Here is a 13,914-nt window from a genome sequence, read left to right as displayed (position 1 = left end):
TTCTTCCTTCTGAAAAATGTTTCACTTATTGACCAAGCTTGCAAACCATACAATGCGAAACATATTCAACATTTATTTTGCATTTCCATCAATATTTCTCTACGACAAACAGACACAATAGTCTCCAGTTCCTTCTTTTAATGCGTTAACTTGTTTCATAAATCTGTTACACATTTGAAACAAAATATAGGCAATTATACAGTATGTAAAACCAACAGATTTTATTTTACACTATATACATATAATGTGCATTGCAATATGAAAATGGTAATGCGGCAGAAAGGAAGAGTTAGTTTGTACACATTTTTACTGTGTAAATTAAAACCAACATGAATCCTGTAGTGTTTTTACTTATTTTTCTTCTTCTACACAACTCGTTTCTTTTTTTTTTTCCTAACATTGCACGAGGTAGAGACACTGTACTAATTTTGGCCATAAATCGAGAACACATTTTGGCATTACATAAAAAAATGTAACATTTATATTATTTTTACATCTTCACTGAGCCCTACAGTAAGGAATGTTTTGTTTTCTCCATTTGACTATAGTGTATATGATCGATATTATCATTGAGAATTACATGATGAAACTGTGGTGATTAAAACAGTACCGCTGGAGCCTGTTTAAGTGTTTGACCTTTGACATTTCTCCCTCCACGGTCTCATTATAGTATTTCAGTAATGTTCAGTGAGTGTTCTATAATAATTATACATATCCTAATGCAACCCCTGTGTCACAGCTTGTGAGAACATATGTATGTATACTTAAAGTTTACACGCACATACACAGTTACATACAACATCACATTTCTTTTCAAATACCTTTTTGTGCAAATTTTAACACCAGTGATTCCACAGTATTAAAAAAAGCATACAACTAAGCTGGGAGGTAAGCCTGCAATTAAAACAGTTTGAAATGTTCATCTCAGAGTTAAAAATGGAAGCTAAGAATTAAACTGTTGATCTCCCATTAGATATTTCTCAAAGCAAACTATAAAGGGAGTTCCCACATTTGGGATGACGATGCGTGCAGAATGACATTACCAGTAAGTGGTACTTCCTTGTTGCTCACACTTAGCCAAACCTCAGAGAGGGGTTAAAATCCTGTCCCTCATCACATGATCAGAGAACAGGAAGTCATTTTTAATGATCAGAGAACAGGAAGTCCTTTTTAGTGCTCAGACTGACCCCCTGAACCACCCCTTTAAATCTTTACAGTCTCCATACCGGTACAGAACACCTATGCACACGTATCTACATGACCAGTCTTTAGTGTACAACCCCGGAGTAGCCAGGTTCCCTTTCTGCGAAAAAATACTACATTTATATTTACAATTAAATAGAGGTCAATTAAGCACTTGTGTGGTGTGGGTTAAGATGCAGTGATGGCAACACTTCGTTTTAAAATGAAATCATAGAGAAGTCATCCGGGTCTTTGTTACATGCCACAATAAATAAAGGTGTTAAAGGAAGTAAGAGGCAAGTTGGACGCTGACCCTCGAAGGATCAGTCTTCTGGGAAGCTAAAGCAGTAGTCTGTCTGTCTGTAGTGACTTGTGATCCCAGGATGTGATCAGTAGCTGTTCTCGTGTCCAGCCAGGATGTAGAGGTTGCTGGCTGCTGTGGGGTTGTCTGTCGGCCTGCTTTCCAACACCACCACTCTGAAACACACAAGGCCAGGTTCAGTTCAGACTCACACTGTGCTAGTATATGTCCCAGAGGGGACCAGGAGGATTACGAATGTAAGCCTCACAAACAGAAAACACATTTTCACACACCAACAGACACCATCCCAAATCCTACCAATAGCCTACTCAAGCCTATTGACAAATTCCATATGTGTTAAGAAGGTCAAAGTGCTGAAACAAAGTAGTTGACTGACCCAAGAAAACAGTAAGCTTGCCAAGCATCCATTCCAACTCTATGAATATGAATTAGGGCTCCCGAGTGGCGCAGCGGTCTAAGGCACTGCATCTCAGTGCTAGAGGCGTCACTACAGACCCTGGTTCGATCCCGGGCTATTTCACAACTGGCTGTGATCTGGAGTCCCATAGGGCGGCACACAATTGGCCCAGCGTCGTCCGGGTTAGTGGAGGGTTTGGCCGGGGTAGGCCGACATTGTAAAATAAGAATTTGTTCTTAACTGACTTGCCTAGTTTAATAAAGGCTAAATAAAAGAAAAAAAAGAAACCCTGACACTTCCATGCACTGGCCACCAGAGTACCCTTTCCTCGATCATAGGTTTATTCGCAGTAGGAGGTGTTACCAGAGTAATCCAGCAGGGGGCAACATCGAGGGAGATGTGTTAAAGTAACTGTCCAGTGAAAATCTAACTTTTAAAAGTTAATATTCTGTTAACTCATACCCAACAAAATGTTGTTGAATAATCCTATACTAATTTGTTGCCAAAGCATAACTTTTGTATTCTTTATTAGGGGGTAGATCAGCTTTAATATTGCAGAAGCATAACTTGGAGGGAAAAAAACACTAAAAAAATGCTTGCTATTTCCTCATTGAGGATGAGCTGGCAAATCAGTGGTATACTCGCATTAATATCTATATTTTTTTCTCCCCAATTTCGTGGTATCCAATTGGTAGTTACATTCTTGTCCCATCGCTGCAACTCCCGTACGGACTCGGGAGAGGCGAAGGTCGAGAGCCATGCGTCCTCCAAAACACAACCCAACCAAGCCGCACTGCTTCTTGACACAATGCCCAGACCGCCACAGGAGTCGCTAGTGCGTGATGGGACAAGAACATCCCTGCCAGCCAAACCCTCCCCTAACCTGGACGACGCTAGGCCAATTGTGCGCCGCCCCATGGGTCTCCCGGTCGCGGCCGGCTGCGACAGAGCCTGGACTCGAAACAGGATCTCTAGTGGCACAGCTAACACTGCGATGCAGTGCCTTAGAACACTGCGCCACTCGGGAGGCCTATATTTTTAACGACCGGTATACGCCCACACCATTCAAATCACAGAAAAACTGCTTTTTAACATACTTAATGACAATTTTTTGGGAAGGAAAACTATTTCACTCATATTTTAATGAATTATAGGTAATATTTAATAAATTCTGGAAACAGTGGACAATTGGACTTTAAAGTGTGTTTACCAAATGTCTTAAAAACAAGAAGATGGCATCATAAACACCAAACCAATGGGTGGGATACAAAATAGGAGCATTAGAGTCCCAGGACGCACCCACACTCTCACACACACACTCATACACACACTCATACAGATGGGATGAAATCCAGGGTCCCCACAGGGGACATCCATAGATCAGAAAGCCTGTAAGCTAGGCGAGGCCTGGAGTGACCCAGGGAGCAGTGAGTATACCTGGGCAGATTGGCGGCTCCCTCCTGCCCTGAACTGTCGTGCTGAGAGTTTCTTCATTCACAAAATCAAACAAGCCATTAAGAGACAAGCAAGCATGCATAAAACCAACAACTAACACAACCAACAACTAACCACAAAGACTTCAGGCAATCAGGATTATATACTACTGCAGTAGACCATTAAAAAACAAACTGGGCATCACGACGACATCCATGTTAATATTATTGACAGTGTAAAAGTGAAACAGCTAAAAGTCAAATATATATTTAAAATATCATTGCCAGCGTAAAAATGAAAGGGGTCAAAGTATGTGAGTGTGTGTAAGTATGTCTTGAGACAGGTGTGTCAGATAAGGTGACCTTGAGCATCATAGACCCCCTTACTCACCTGTCAGATCCCAGCAGTCTGAAGATCCGTGTGTTATCAGAGATCTCCTGGGTGATCTGGGGTGTAGACAGACAAAGGAACACTTTAGATCATTTTCAAACACATACAACAGAATGAAATGGTTTTTAGTTATAAACAGGACCGGGATGGGACAGGGCATTTATTTTACCCTCAGTGTACACAAAGAAACAGACAACTCCTTTCAGACATACACACACCTACACGTCCTCAGCTTACCTCATTGGTCTTGAAACTCCGCCCTTGCATACCATGCCTCCAAAATGCCAGAACGCTATCTTGGAGACACACTGCAAAGACATGTGGGTGTTACACTGAACCATAAAAAGCACAGATAGGAGCTGAGATAAATGCTTCACGGGAAAAACATTCTCAGGATATCGAATTATCTTTCTGCATAGAGATCTATACACATTAGATGGAAATATCCAACTTTAGCACAACAGAACCCTGTCTTTGAAATAAAAAATAAAAAATAATAATAAAAAATAAAGAATTATATAAAAATAAGAACCCTGTCTTTGGTTTCTTTGGGCTGGGTAGAAGTGTGAATGCCGTGGTTATGAAAACGTACCTATCGCCTCAATCTGGAAGTTAAACGTCAGCTCAGCAGACAACTTCCTGCTTGACTTCAACCTTCCCTGTAGGTTCACTATCTTTATACACCCTGATCACAGAAAATAGTTAATGGTCTGCATAATGGTTGCAGTAACATATGCACAAGCTGGAATTTCTCCTTTGATTGAGAATACAATTATTATTTGGGTTAGTTCAGTGGATGGTGGGAGGTAAAACATACTGTCCAGACAAACTAAGATGGTGTCCCTCTCCAACTGGGTGACGTGGATGACACAAGTCTGGGGCGTATCTGAGTGGACAGAAAAACAACTCATCATCAGGATCAATCATCATCATCATCATCATCATCGTCGTTGTGACCACGTTCCACTGACCGGCCTCTGTGAACCAGGAGGAGGTTGAGTTGGGGTTGACCGTGCCGAAGCGGACCACTTGGCTGAGCTCGGTGCCCTTGCTGACGGCCACACAGATGAGCGGGTACTGCTGATCCGGCACCACCAGCATCTCAAACACCTCCAGAGGACAGGGCAGGGGGAAGTCGATGTTCTACGGGAGAGACCAGATGAGATAGATTAAGCATCCTGTTACACAAGAAATTACACATTATTATGTAATGACATGAATAATTTGAACCCTGTTAGAGACAAGCAACGTTAGCATGCTACTGTAGCTAATCGAATGAGCTTTCTAAACAGGACTGTGTTAAGTTGATCCAAACAAGATAGGTCCCATTCTAACCCCTTTCAGCGTGGGCTAGTAATCGTCTGTTCGCCCCAGAATGACCTGAACTGACCCAAACACTGATTTACCTTGATAAGCATGAACTTCTGCATGGGCTCCACCCACTCCAGCAGAACCACACTGGACTGGAACGCTCCACACAGGTACTTGTGACCCGTGTATGGATTCCTCACTGCACACGAACAAACACATTCAAGGTCTCTCACAATCTTTCTCTGAACTATATTCTATCAATATGATGTCTTGTGCATTATTCAGAACTATCCTCAACTTCTCTTATTCAGTTGTACCGTAAGTCAAGAATGATGCCATGCAGCAGTTGATAATACATTTAGCAGACGCTTTCATCCAAAGTAACTTACAGTAGTGTGTGCATACATTTTCGTATGGGTGATCCACGCTCATGAGCACTCACCTACGCAGCACTTTTGGCACCCTTTTGTGTCTGGAATCTTATTGGATATGGCAAACTTTCTATAAGGATCATAAGGAACAAGAAATCAGTTTTCTATGTATCCCCTAAACCCCCACCCCCAAGTTCAAACCCAAATGAATGAAAAGGCCTCAGATATCATACCTTGGAATCATTTTGTCTGGGAGTTTGTGTGTGGGAATGGCCATGGGTAACTTCTGCATTTGCCGGGCATGCTCAAATAGACCAGCTAAGTTATGAGAGTAGAGCTGGGAGGCTTTTCCTGAAAGCAATATCAAAATAATATTCTCAGCTAGACTTCTAAACCTTTAAAGGGTAATTTATGACACAGAAAATAAAAGGGAAAAGGTCTGCCTCCAAAACACACTTCACATGGTAAGATTATATTTTCAGAAAGGGCAGACATCTTTTAAACAGAAATTCCTGCCTCCAAATTTTCCAGAGACAAGGTTTTAAAGGTAAGTACCTCTCTTCAATGTTAACCTTTTTGGCAGAGAAACGTCAAATACTGCAAAACCATTACTAGATACAGAACAAACAGCAAGGTAAGACACTACAGGTCCAAGATAGTCTTACCAGATATAGAGAGCAGGCAGTTGTTCATAACATAAAGCCAAGTGCATCGCCGGGGAAAGAGCTGGGGACAGAAGGGGATGGAGAGAGCCGTTGAAGATTTGATAACAACATTCAGAATCCTCCACTGAAGAAATAAAACCTTGTGAACCAGATGCTACTTCAACCAGAACAAACCTGCTCCATTGACGTCTCATGCAGTTCATTCAGGTTTAAAGTGTAGATTCCCTCCTCGGCACCAAATATCAAATATTGGTCTGAAACAAAGACAAAAGAAAGAGCCTATTAGTCATGTTAATCCAAATAATCTTAATGGCAACGATTAATGTAATAAGTCATGATAATAAAGATGTAAAAAGTGAAACTACGTTGTTTTCCCAGTTTCCTACCTCTGGTGTCTGGGTTGATCCAGGACGTGGCACAGTGGATTTTCAACGGGCAGCCGTTGAACACCTTGGAGAAACAGGCCCCCATCTAAGTAGCAAGGAGAATGGAGGTTGGAAAGTTGGAGGGAAGCCAAACACAATAGTCATTTTTCTTCAAAGCTCTCGTCTTGAAAGCTTAATTTTAGGGGGCAACCCCTATTTGACTTTGGTTCATAATGTTTCAGTAAGTTCATGGTGTGTCTGTAGAGAAGGAGGCATCATACTCACATGGACCTTAGGTGTGGGTGGGAGGCCATTACTGATAGGCTTCTGAAAAGAGAGGGAGATACATACAGAGAGAGACAGATAAGGTCGATGATCACTGGACTACATTCGTTTTAGATGAATGGTCACTGATGAATAGCTTTAATAATGATCCGTGTGGTGATGCCGTAGTGTGAAAGAAAAGGGAATGTATTGAAATGTCACTGTTAATAAGGTGAGTGTGCGGGATCAGGTGGCATTACCGTAATGTCCTTCTTGTCTTTCCGTATGGGGACACTAGGGGGCATGGTGGACTGCCTCTCAGTAGCACTGTCCTTCTCTCCATTCTGGTGAGAGCTCAATCCATTACCTGCAGCGGGAAACATGTTTATTACACATATCTTGGTGAGTGTGTGCATGCCTGTGTGTGTGTGTGTGTTGTGTTCTACTGTGTGTATGTGCGTGAGAGTTCTAGACATACAGTAGATCAATAGTGTAAGTGTTCTACTGACAGATGTACACACATACAGTATATGCTCAAATCTAATCACTACTAATCAATAATGGAATATGTTTTGATAGGATTACAACAGTAATCAAACTAAATGATTTGACCATGCGAACACACTGACTGAGAATGGTGCATCACATTCCCAATGCTTGATTACATTCAGAGTTCGATTACATTTTGATTGCTTCATGTGAACATGTGATATCAACAATGGGAGAAGGAGGCAGGCGTTTGGTAACAGACAGGGTCACATGGCTGCAGCAACAACACTGCACTATGTACATCCACAGATGGACAGAAGAAAGGAGGAAGGGAAGGACGGATGGGGAGGTGGCGCGAGACTACGGACGCTGATTGATGGGACTAACAACCAATCAGGGAAGGGTGATAGGCTATGGGGCTACCAATCGGCCGGCCTTACTCTCATCCTCCTCTTCCTCATCATCATCCTCCTCCAACCCATCCAACACCTCTTCCAACTCCTCTTCTGTGTGCGGGGCATGAAGCCACTCCCAGAAATGCCTAAAGCTCCCATCATCATTCCCCTCAGGCTCTGAGCCAGCCTGGCTCTGTGTGCTCTCGTTACCTAGGCTACTGCGTCTGTGGGGGGGCAGGCGTGGGGGTGGAGGGCGTGGGGGTACGTTTGAGGAGGTGGGTCGGGCAGGGCTCTCAGGTACGGGGCAGCGCTTGATGGTCCCCCCTCCATCATCCTCTCCCTGGGACGGGCTCTCCTGGGGCAGACAGATGGACTTGGGCTGGAGGGAGGGAGAGAAAATGGAGAGAGAGAGACACAGAGAGAGAGAGAGAGAGAGAGAGAGAGAGAGAGAGAGAGAGACAGACAGACAGACAGAGAGAAAAACAGACAAAAGGTTGACAACAATCTCTAGAGGTTGATTAATGCTTGCCCTATTATTACTCTTTTGTCAACCTCTGTTTCCCATCTTACAAATAAAACATTTAATATCAATAGTTTAAATTAGCTTTGAGAGAAAATATTGGTGTTTGCAACTCTGAATTTTGCTTGAGGGTCCTTTCCACTAAATAGTAGTCTCTGTTTGATTGTGATCCAAAACGCTGCAGTATGATAATATGCTAGTGGTCCTACCTTGGGGGGCAGTGGGGGTGGGACTTTCGGCCTCATGATGGTGCTGTGTTTGCTTGAGGGAGAGATTGAGGTGGGTTAGGTTTGTTAGACAGTGGCAAGGTTCCACATAGACAGTTACAAAACATATTTTCCAAAAAAGTGTTAACACAGTGTCACATTGCAGAGTGACAAACAGTGACAGACGACTACTACAAACCCAGGAGTGTCTAATATCACACAACACAGTGTTAGACAACAGACAAGTGTTGGACATGACAACAAAAGGCGTCCGTCAACCACCGAAAACACCACAACTGACAGGACAACTGACACAAAATGTTAGCATTCCCTTGAACAGGATATCCAGAAGGCCCAATGTGATGTGTATGTACAGTATGATCCAATCAGTAACCACTATCAACCCCTCAATCATGACGGACATAGACATGGCACCAATCAAATGGAGTCACAAGTTCAAGTCACCATGAGAGAACACAAACCTCAGAGTGGCACTAGGGTTAAACAGGTGGAAAGGGTTAAACCAAGAGGGTTGGACGGACCCCAAGACAACCATGGCGACAGAGGGGTGTGGATACAAGCAGAGAGAACCACACATCGGGAGCAGATGGCAAACAGGCGGTATGAACACACACTGAGATCAGCAAGCATGTAAGCAGGTGGCACAGAATGATGAACACACATCAAGAAACAGATAAGGAATGGCAGGGGGCAGGGCTCAGGGGTCACGGCGATGCACAGATGGTGAGCATTGAACCCAAACATGACAACGGTTCATCATCTCACAGATGTAAGCAAATGGGAGCACAGTTAGCCAGACTGCTTAGGGGAAACAACCTGAAATGCATCAGAACCTTTAACATAGTTCTGCTTAATGTAGCTAATGAACAAGACCCATGTCTGAGTCCAAAGCTCAAAGTCATCTGTGGGAGGAAGCAGGGCTACCGGAGGCGCAGAGAAAGACGGAGACAGGGTCTTTGGTAAGGGAGGGAGAACAGGAGGGCACTTAAGGCACAGCACGGTGTGATGGTGCGGCATGCGGCATGAAGATGCGTGAATGAAACTGGAGGTAGCCTTCCTCCTCCCCCCTACTCCTCAGAGAGGGCGGCTAGACTAGAACACGAGAAGGACTTACTGTTGAGTTTCATCACCATCATCATCCTCATCGGTCTCTAAATGTGCCATATGACCCCTGAGGAGATGGAGATAGATTGGTGCGGGTGGGGGGGGGGGGGGGGGGCAGCGGCTCAGTGGGACACACAGCAAGGCAAAGAGGGAAAGTCAGAGCTGCTCTCTTCTTTTACCCACTGGGAGAGGAGACACTGGGGGAAATTACCTCAACTACATTACTAGCAGAACAAAATAACAACACAAACTACATAAAGGTAGAGTTGAAAGAACTACATGGCTATAGAAATAAACGTAATAGGAATAGGGCTAACTAAACCTAAATGCTATATTTCGCTAATTTTACTCATCTTACTTATAGGGCTGGGTGATTTCACTATAGACTGCGTAACTAGATAAGGCTTAGACTAAGTGATTAAGTCAGTGTATAAGCCATGCTTTGTCGAAGTGCACTGTGTCTGGTGATCACACAGCATAGCCGGTCCTGTTTGTAAGCATTGAACAGCAATGGACAAAACAAAGCCGAGTCAAACCATAACTGCAGCAGTCAGAGCAGATTAGTTTTGCGTGACACTGATTGGCTGGATTAGTCCTGCGTTAACACTGATTGGCTGATGGGGTGGGGGCACGGTTAGGGCGCGTCAGCGAATCAAAAACCAGAGCAGTTGCCGGTGGAGCCCTGAAGGGCATGGCCTAACTCACCTCTGCTTAAGCTCCTCCTCCACTGATTTGAGAAGACTCCTGTCAGATAAGGAGTGAAATGAACAAGGGAGTAGTGAAGAAGAGAGGAGAAATAAAATAACTCAGCGGCAGAATCGCACATGACATGAGTAAAGGCGGTATTTCTCAGAGGGGGGTTCTGACCTAAGTTAACATGACATTCTTTAATGCTACAGGACAAAAACACATGGAAACCACAGAAGATACATTCAGCGTGTTGGCGTGTGTGAGAGTACGTGAGTTTCATCCCAGCCGAGCGGATATCACAACCCATCCAACATTGACCTTAGCTACTCAAAGCTGTACACTCACCTGGGATGTGTGAAGCTGTCAGGTCAGCTGTGTGTATACAACTGTGTTTGTGTATGCAGGTGGGCGTGAATGACAGAGAAATGGAGAATATAAACCCTATGAGGCTGTCCAGTGAGAGAAGGGTGAAGGAATGTGGACATAAATTGTTCAGGGATCAAAGTAAGTAAGATTAAGAGTGCCTCAAATCTGACAGGTGTATTGAGTGGCTTCTCAATATCCTCTCACCTGATTTATTCCATACACTCTTATGAAAACAAACCATCTATCATTCCACCGCATCCTGCTTATGGAGCAGATCATTCTAAACACACATGGTTTAAGCAGCAGCGAGTTTTGTCTCTGTCATTTCACACAAAGTGCTTACAGCGCACTTCTTCTGAGCTGAGCTGCGTTCCAAGAAAGGTGTCATGAATAAATGATCAGACGCCTTTCTCTTGACAGGAAGCCACGTCTCAGTACCACACCACCATCTGCTCGGGCTAATCCCTTTATACAGATAAGACAGGAGGAGAGGAGAGGGGGAGGGGGAGGCCAAGGCCGGAGGAAGGGAGAGCGGGGGAGGTGAGGAAAATAGAATGTGAAGAAGAGAGGAGAGAGTGGGGAGGCAAGGAGATTTGAGAGAAGAAGAGAGGAGAGCTGTAGAGACAACGGGAGGAGATGTAGAGAGGGGAGATAGGGAATAAAGATGATAAAGCATAGGGAAGGGGGAGGAAGAATAGAGGAGGGGGAGGAAAGGCGGAGAGAGGGAGGATCAGAAGTATAAACCCAGAATAAGTGACTTACTTGTTTCCTCCCATTAGGCTTGGAGATTCCTGTCCATACTCCAGTTGAAGATCCTAGAGAGACACACATCAAAATTACATGATTGTTTCTGAAACACAATGACACACACTCAATGTGGAAAGGCACCATGGCTGAGGTTACCTACAGTACGGCATCTACTATATTACAGCTGAGACACACATACACACCACACCTAAAAACACCAGAAAACACTTAGAGATTCTGTGGAGAGAGAAGGCAGAGAGTGGTGTAACCTCAATGACTCCCAGGTCACATTGATAACACTCATGAACAGGTCATACAGGACCTTGACTACGTGAGAATAACAACCTTGGGGCTGGCAGACAGCGCCCACAGAGAGCCGAGGACACTACAGGTCACCACTGATGCTGCTTAGAGAAACACTACTTCGATTTACAATAGATGTTTCTAATGTGCATGTGTGATAAAAGTCAGAGGATATGACAGCATTATGCATTATGGATCTGTAACAAATAGATTAATGATAATTTGGTGAGTGCTTATATTTCTCCTATTTCTGTCCTATTGTACAAGTGTACGCATATGTGAATTGTAAATGTTTTTTTTGCATATCTCAACTCTCCCTGAGACACCCTCGGAGAATGGCGGCCAAGGTCTGCCATTTTTAATGGCAACCCTGGAGCCAGTTACTAGCCCAACGCTCTAACCGCTAGGCTACATGCCGTCCATGACTAGATGAATATGCCATGTGAATGATATGAATGGAAAACATAAACACTATGTGAAGGTGTAGTAGTGCAAGTGGCCATACAGAAGTATCTCAGACGAACTAGTTGCAAAGGTATGGGTGGATTTTATGGTGTGTGTGTGTGTGTGTGTGTGTGTGTGCGCACTGCAGCAATGCGACTGACTTTACTGAACAGTGTCATTGGCTGACACTGCGGGTCCATCAGCTCAGTGGACATATTGATTTTCCAGCGAGGATATAGATACCCCTATTCACCCTTCACAGCCAAGTGACAGACCCTGACTCCTATAGGGACAGACCCTGACGCCAACACACCGCAAACTGACATATCCATACTACATTGAGCCAAAGAGAGCTCGGCTAACATATTCTTACTTATGCTGAAAAACTGCCATATCCTGCTGCCTCACATCACATCAATACATTCCCCAGTATGTATATGAGACAAAGGAATAAGAGGTCTAAGTTTAACTGTGACTAGAGTCAGTCGTCTGAGTCAGTGATAATATTTGGGCAGAAGGAGAAAGGGGGGGACCGGTAATGGCAGCTTAGGGCTTGATCTGTTCCTGCTCTAATAGGCCATGGCCTCAGGGGTCCAAGTCAGTCACACAGGTTTTCCCCAAGAAGAGGTTCATCCACCCATATGCTATACAGAGATATCCCTGTCCCTAAATCCCTCCAAAGGCCATGCAGTAAAAACAACATAAGACAGGAATAACAATGAAAACAACACCGGCCAATGAGGCGAAGACAGCTTCACAGATGCAAATGCACAAACAGTTACTGACATCCAATAAACGTAGTCACTGAAAAGAACCACGAAAGAGACATGAAAGGCGAACTGAAAGAGGACGGTTAAGCGTTAAGAAGCAGAGAGACGACCCAGAAGAAGAAATGGAGAGTTGTGGGAAAATACCAGATTAGATCTCGCAGTGTAGTACAGCTCTTCTGCACAGTCCAAAAAAGGGTCAGAGTCGGGCTGTTCAGCAGGCAGAATGAGAAAGACTCGTTAATTAAAAGTTAATGCCATCCAATCAGAGAAAGGGATTAAAGCATGGGAGAGGAGGATGGGTAAGAGAGGTAGGGAGTGAGGGATGAGAGTGGGGGGAGAGAAGCGGGGTGGCCATGCTGAAACATCAGCCAGGGGTGCAGGTTAGTACCAGAGTGAGTCGCATTCAGACAAATTTAGGAGACAAAGTCAAGAAATATGCTACACTGGGAGATAGATCATATGGATGACATGAGATATGCAGGAATTGTGACTGTGATTTAAACTGCAGCAGAGTCTCAACTAAGGGGGCCTGTCAATGGGGGTTTCCCCTGTTAAGGCACTGTCCCCTACACACAGGGTTCAGCCACAGTGGTATCAGGGGGACACTGCAGTACCAGGTTACTCACCGGCTCATGATGGGGCTCTGTCTCCTTCCTCAGCGGAGGGTCAAACTTCACCTGTCCAACTGATGGGGGGGGGGGGAGTGAGAGAGAGAGTGAGAGTGAGAGAGATACAATTATAGAGTGGGGAGGGAGAGAGAGAGGGAGAGAGAGAGAGAGAGAGAGAGAGGGGGAGAGAGAGAGAGAGAGAGAGAGAGAGAGAGAGAGAGAGAGATACAATTAGAGAGAGGGAGGGAGGGGAGATGACAGAAAGAAAGAGGGAGGGAGGGGAGATGACAGAAAGAAAGAGGGAGGGGGAGGGGAGACGACAGAAAGAAAGAGGGAGGGAGGGAGAGGGGAAAGAGAGGAAGAGAGAGGAACATCAGCCATGCACTTTAGTAAGGAACATTAACCTGTCTGAGCTGACTGGTGTTCTAATAGGATTTGAAGTTTAACTGTACAGCTGCAGGTAGAGAGATGAGTGAGAGTGCCGAGGTGCTCTAACAGGGGAGTGTGTGTGTGTGTGTGTGTGTGTCCTGATGATTCCCCACTAAGCATG

At 44.4% G+C, this 13,914-nt stretch overlaps 1 protein-coding gene across 5 annotated transcripts in view; it reads right to left on the bottom strand.

The window, feature by feature from the left end:
* Positions 1–123: 123 nt before the first annotated feature.
* The window catches only part of LOC311129142 (mitogen-activated protein kinase kinase kinase kinase 3-like), an 83,931-nt gene continuing 70,140 nt past the window's right edge, over positions 124–13,914 (bottom strand). The window contains exons 14-34 of one of the 5 annotated variants that reach the window (XM_084161439.1): positions 13,383–13,441; positions 11,255–11,307; positions 10,142–10,180; positions 9,447–9,503; positions 8,315–8,366; positions 7,796–7,964; positions 6,962–7,068; positions 6,723–6,764; positions 6,459–6,543; positions 6,247–6,326; positions 6,073–6,133; positions 5,641–5,758; positions 5,479–5,537; positions 5,132–5,235; positions 4,697–4,868; positions 4,543–4,611; positions 4,318–4,410; positions 3,963–4,033; positions 3,726–3,781; positions 3,339–3,389; positions 124–1,659 (exon numbers count right to left, since the gene is read on the bottom strand). In XM_084161439.1, the coding sequence (XP_084017565.1) occupies positions 1,572–1,659; positions 3,339–3,389; positions 3,726–3,781; positions 3,963–4,033; positions 4,318–4,410; positions 4,543–4,611; positions 4,697–4,868; positions 5,132–5,235; positions 5,479–5,537; positions 5,641–5,758; positions 6,073–6,133; positions 6,247–6,326; positions 6,459–6,543; positions 6,723–6,764; positions 6,962–7,068; positions 7,796–7,964; positions 8,315–8,366; positions 9,447–9,503; positions 10,142–10,180; positions 11,255–11,307; positions 13,383–13,441 (1,685 nt within the window). In that variant the 3' untranslated portion in view covers positions 124–1,571. Of the gene's footprint in view, positions 3,390–3,725; positions 3,782–3,962; positions 4,034–4,317; positions 4,411–4,542; positions 4,612–4,696; positions 4,869–5,131; positions 5,236–5,478; positions 5,538–5,640; positions 5,759–6,072; positions 6,134–6,246; positions 6,327–6,458; positions 6,544–6,722; positions 6,765–6,961; positions 7,069–7,795; positions 7,965–8,314; positions 8,367–9,446; positions 9,504–10,141; positions 10,181–11,254; positions 11,308–13,382; positions 13,442–13,914 lie in introns of all 5 variants that reach the window. The other 4 variants (XM_084161441.1, XM_084161438.1, XM_084161442.1 and 1 more) reach the window with 4 other exon arrangements.

Source organism: Coregonus lavaretus (assembly GCF_964263955.1).
Source record: "Coregonus lavaretus genome assembly, chromosome: 1".
NCBI lineage: Eukaryota > Metazoa > Chordata > Actinopteri > Salmoniformes > Salmonidae > Coregonus > Coregonus lavaretus.
This window is presented reverse-complemented; position numbering and strand designations above follow the sequence as displayed.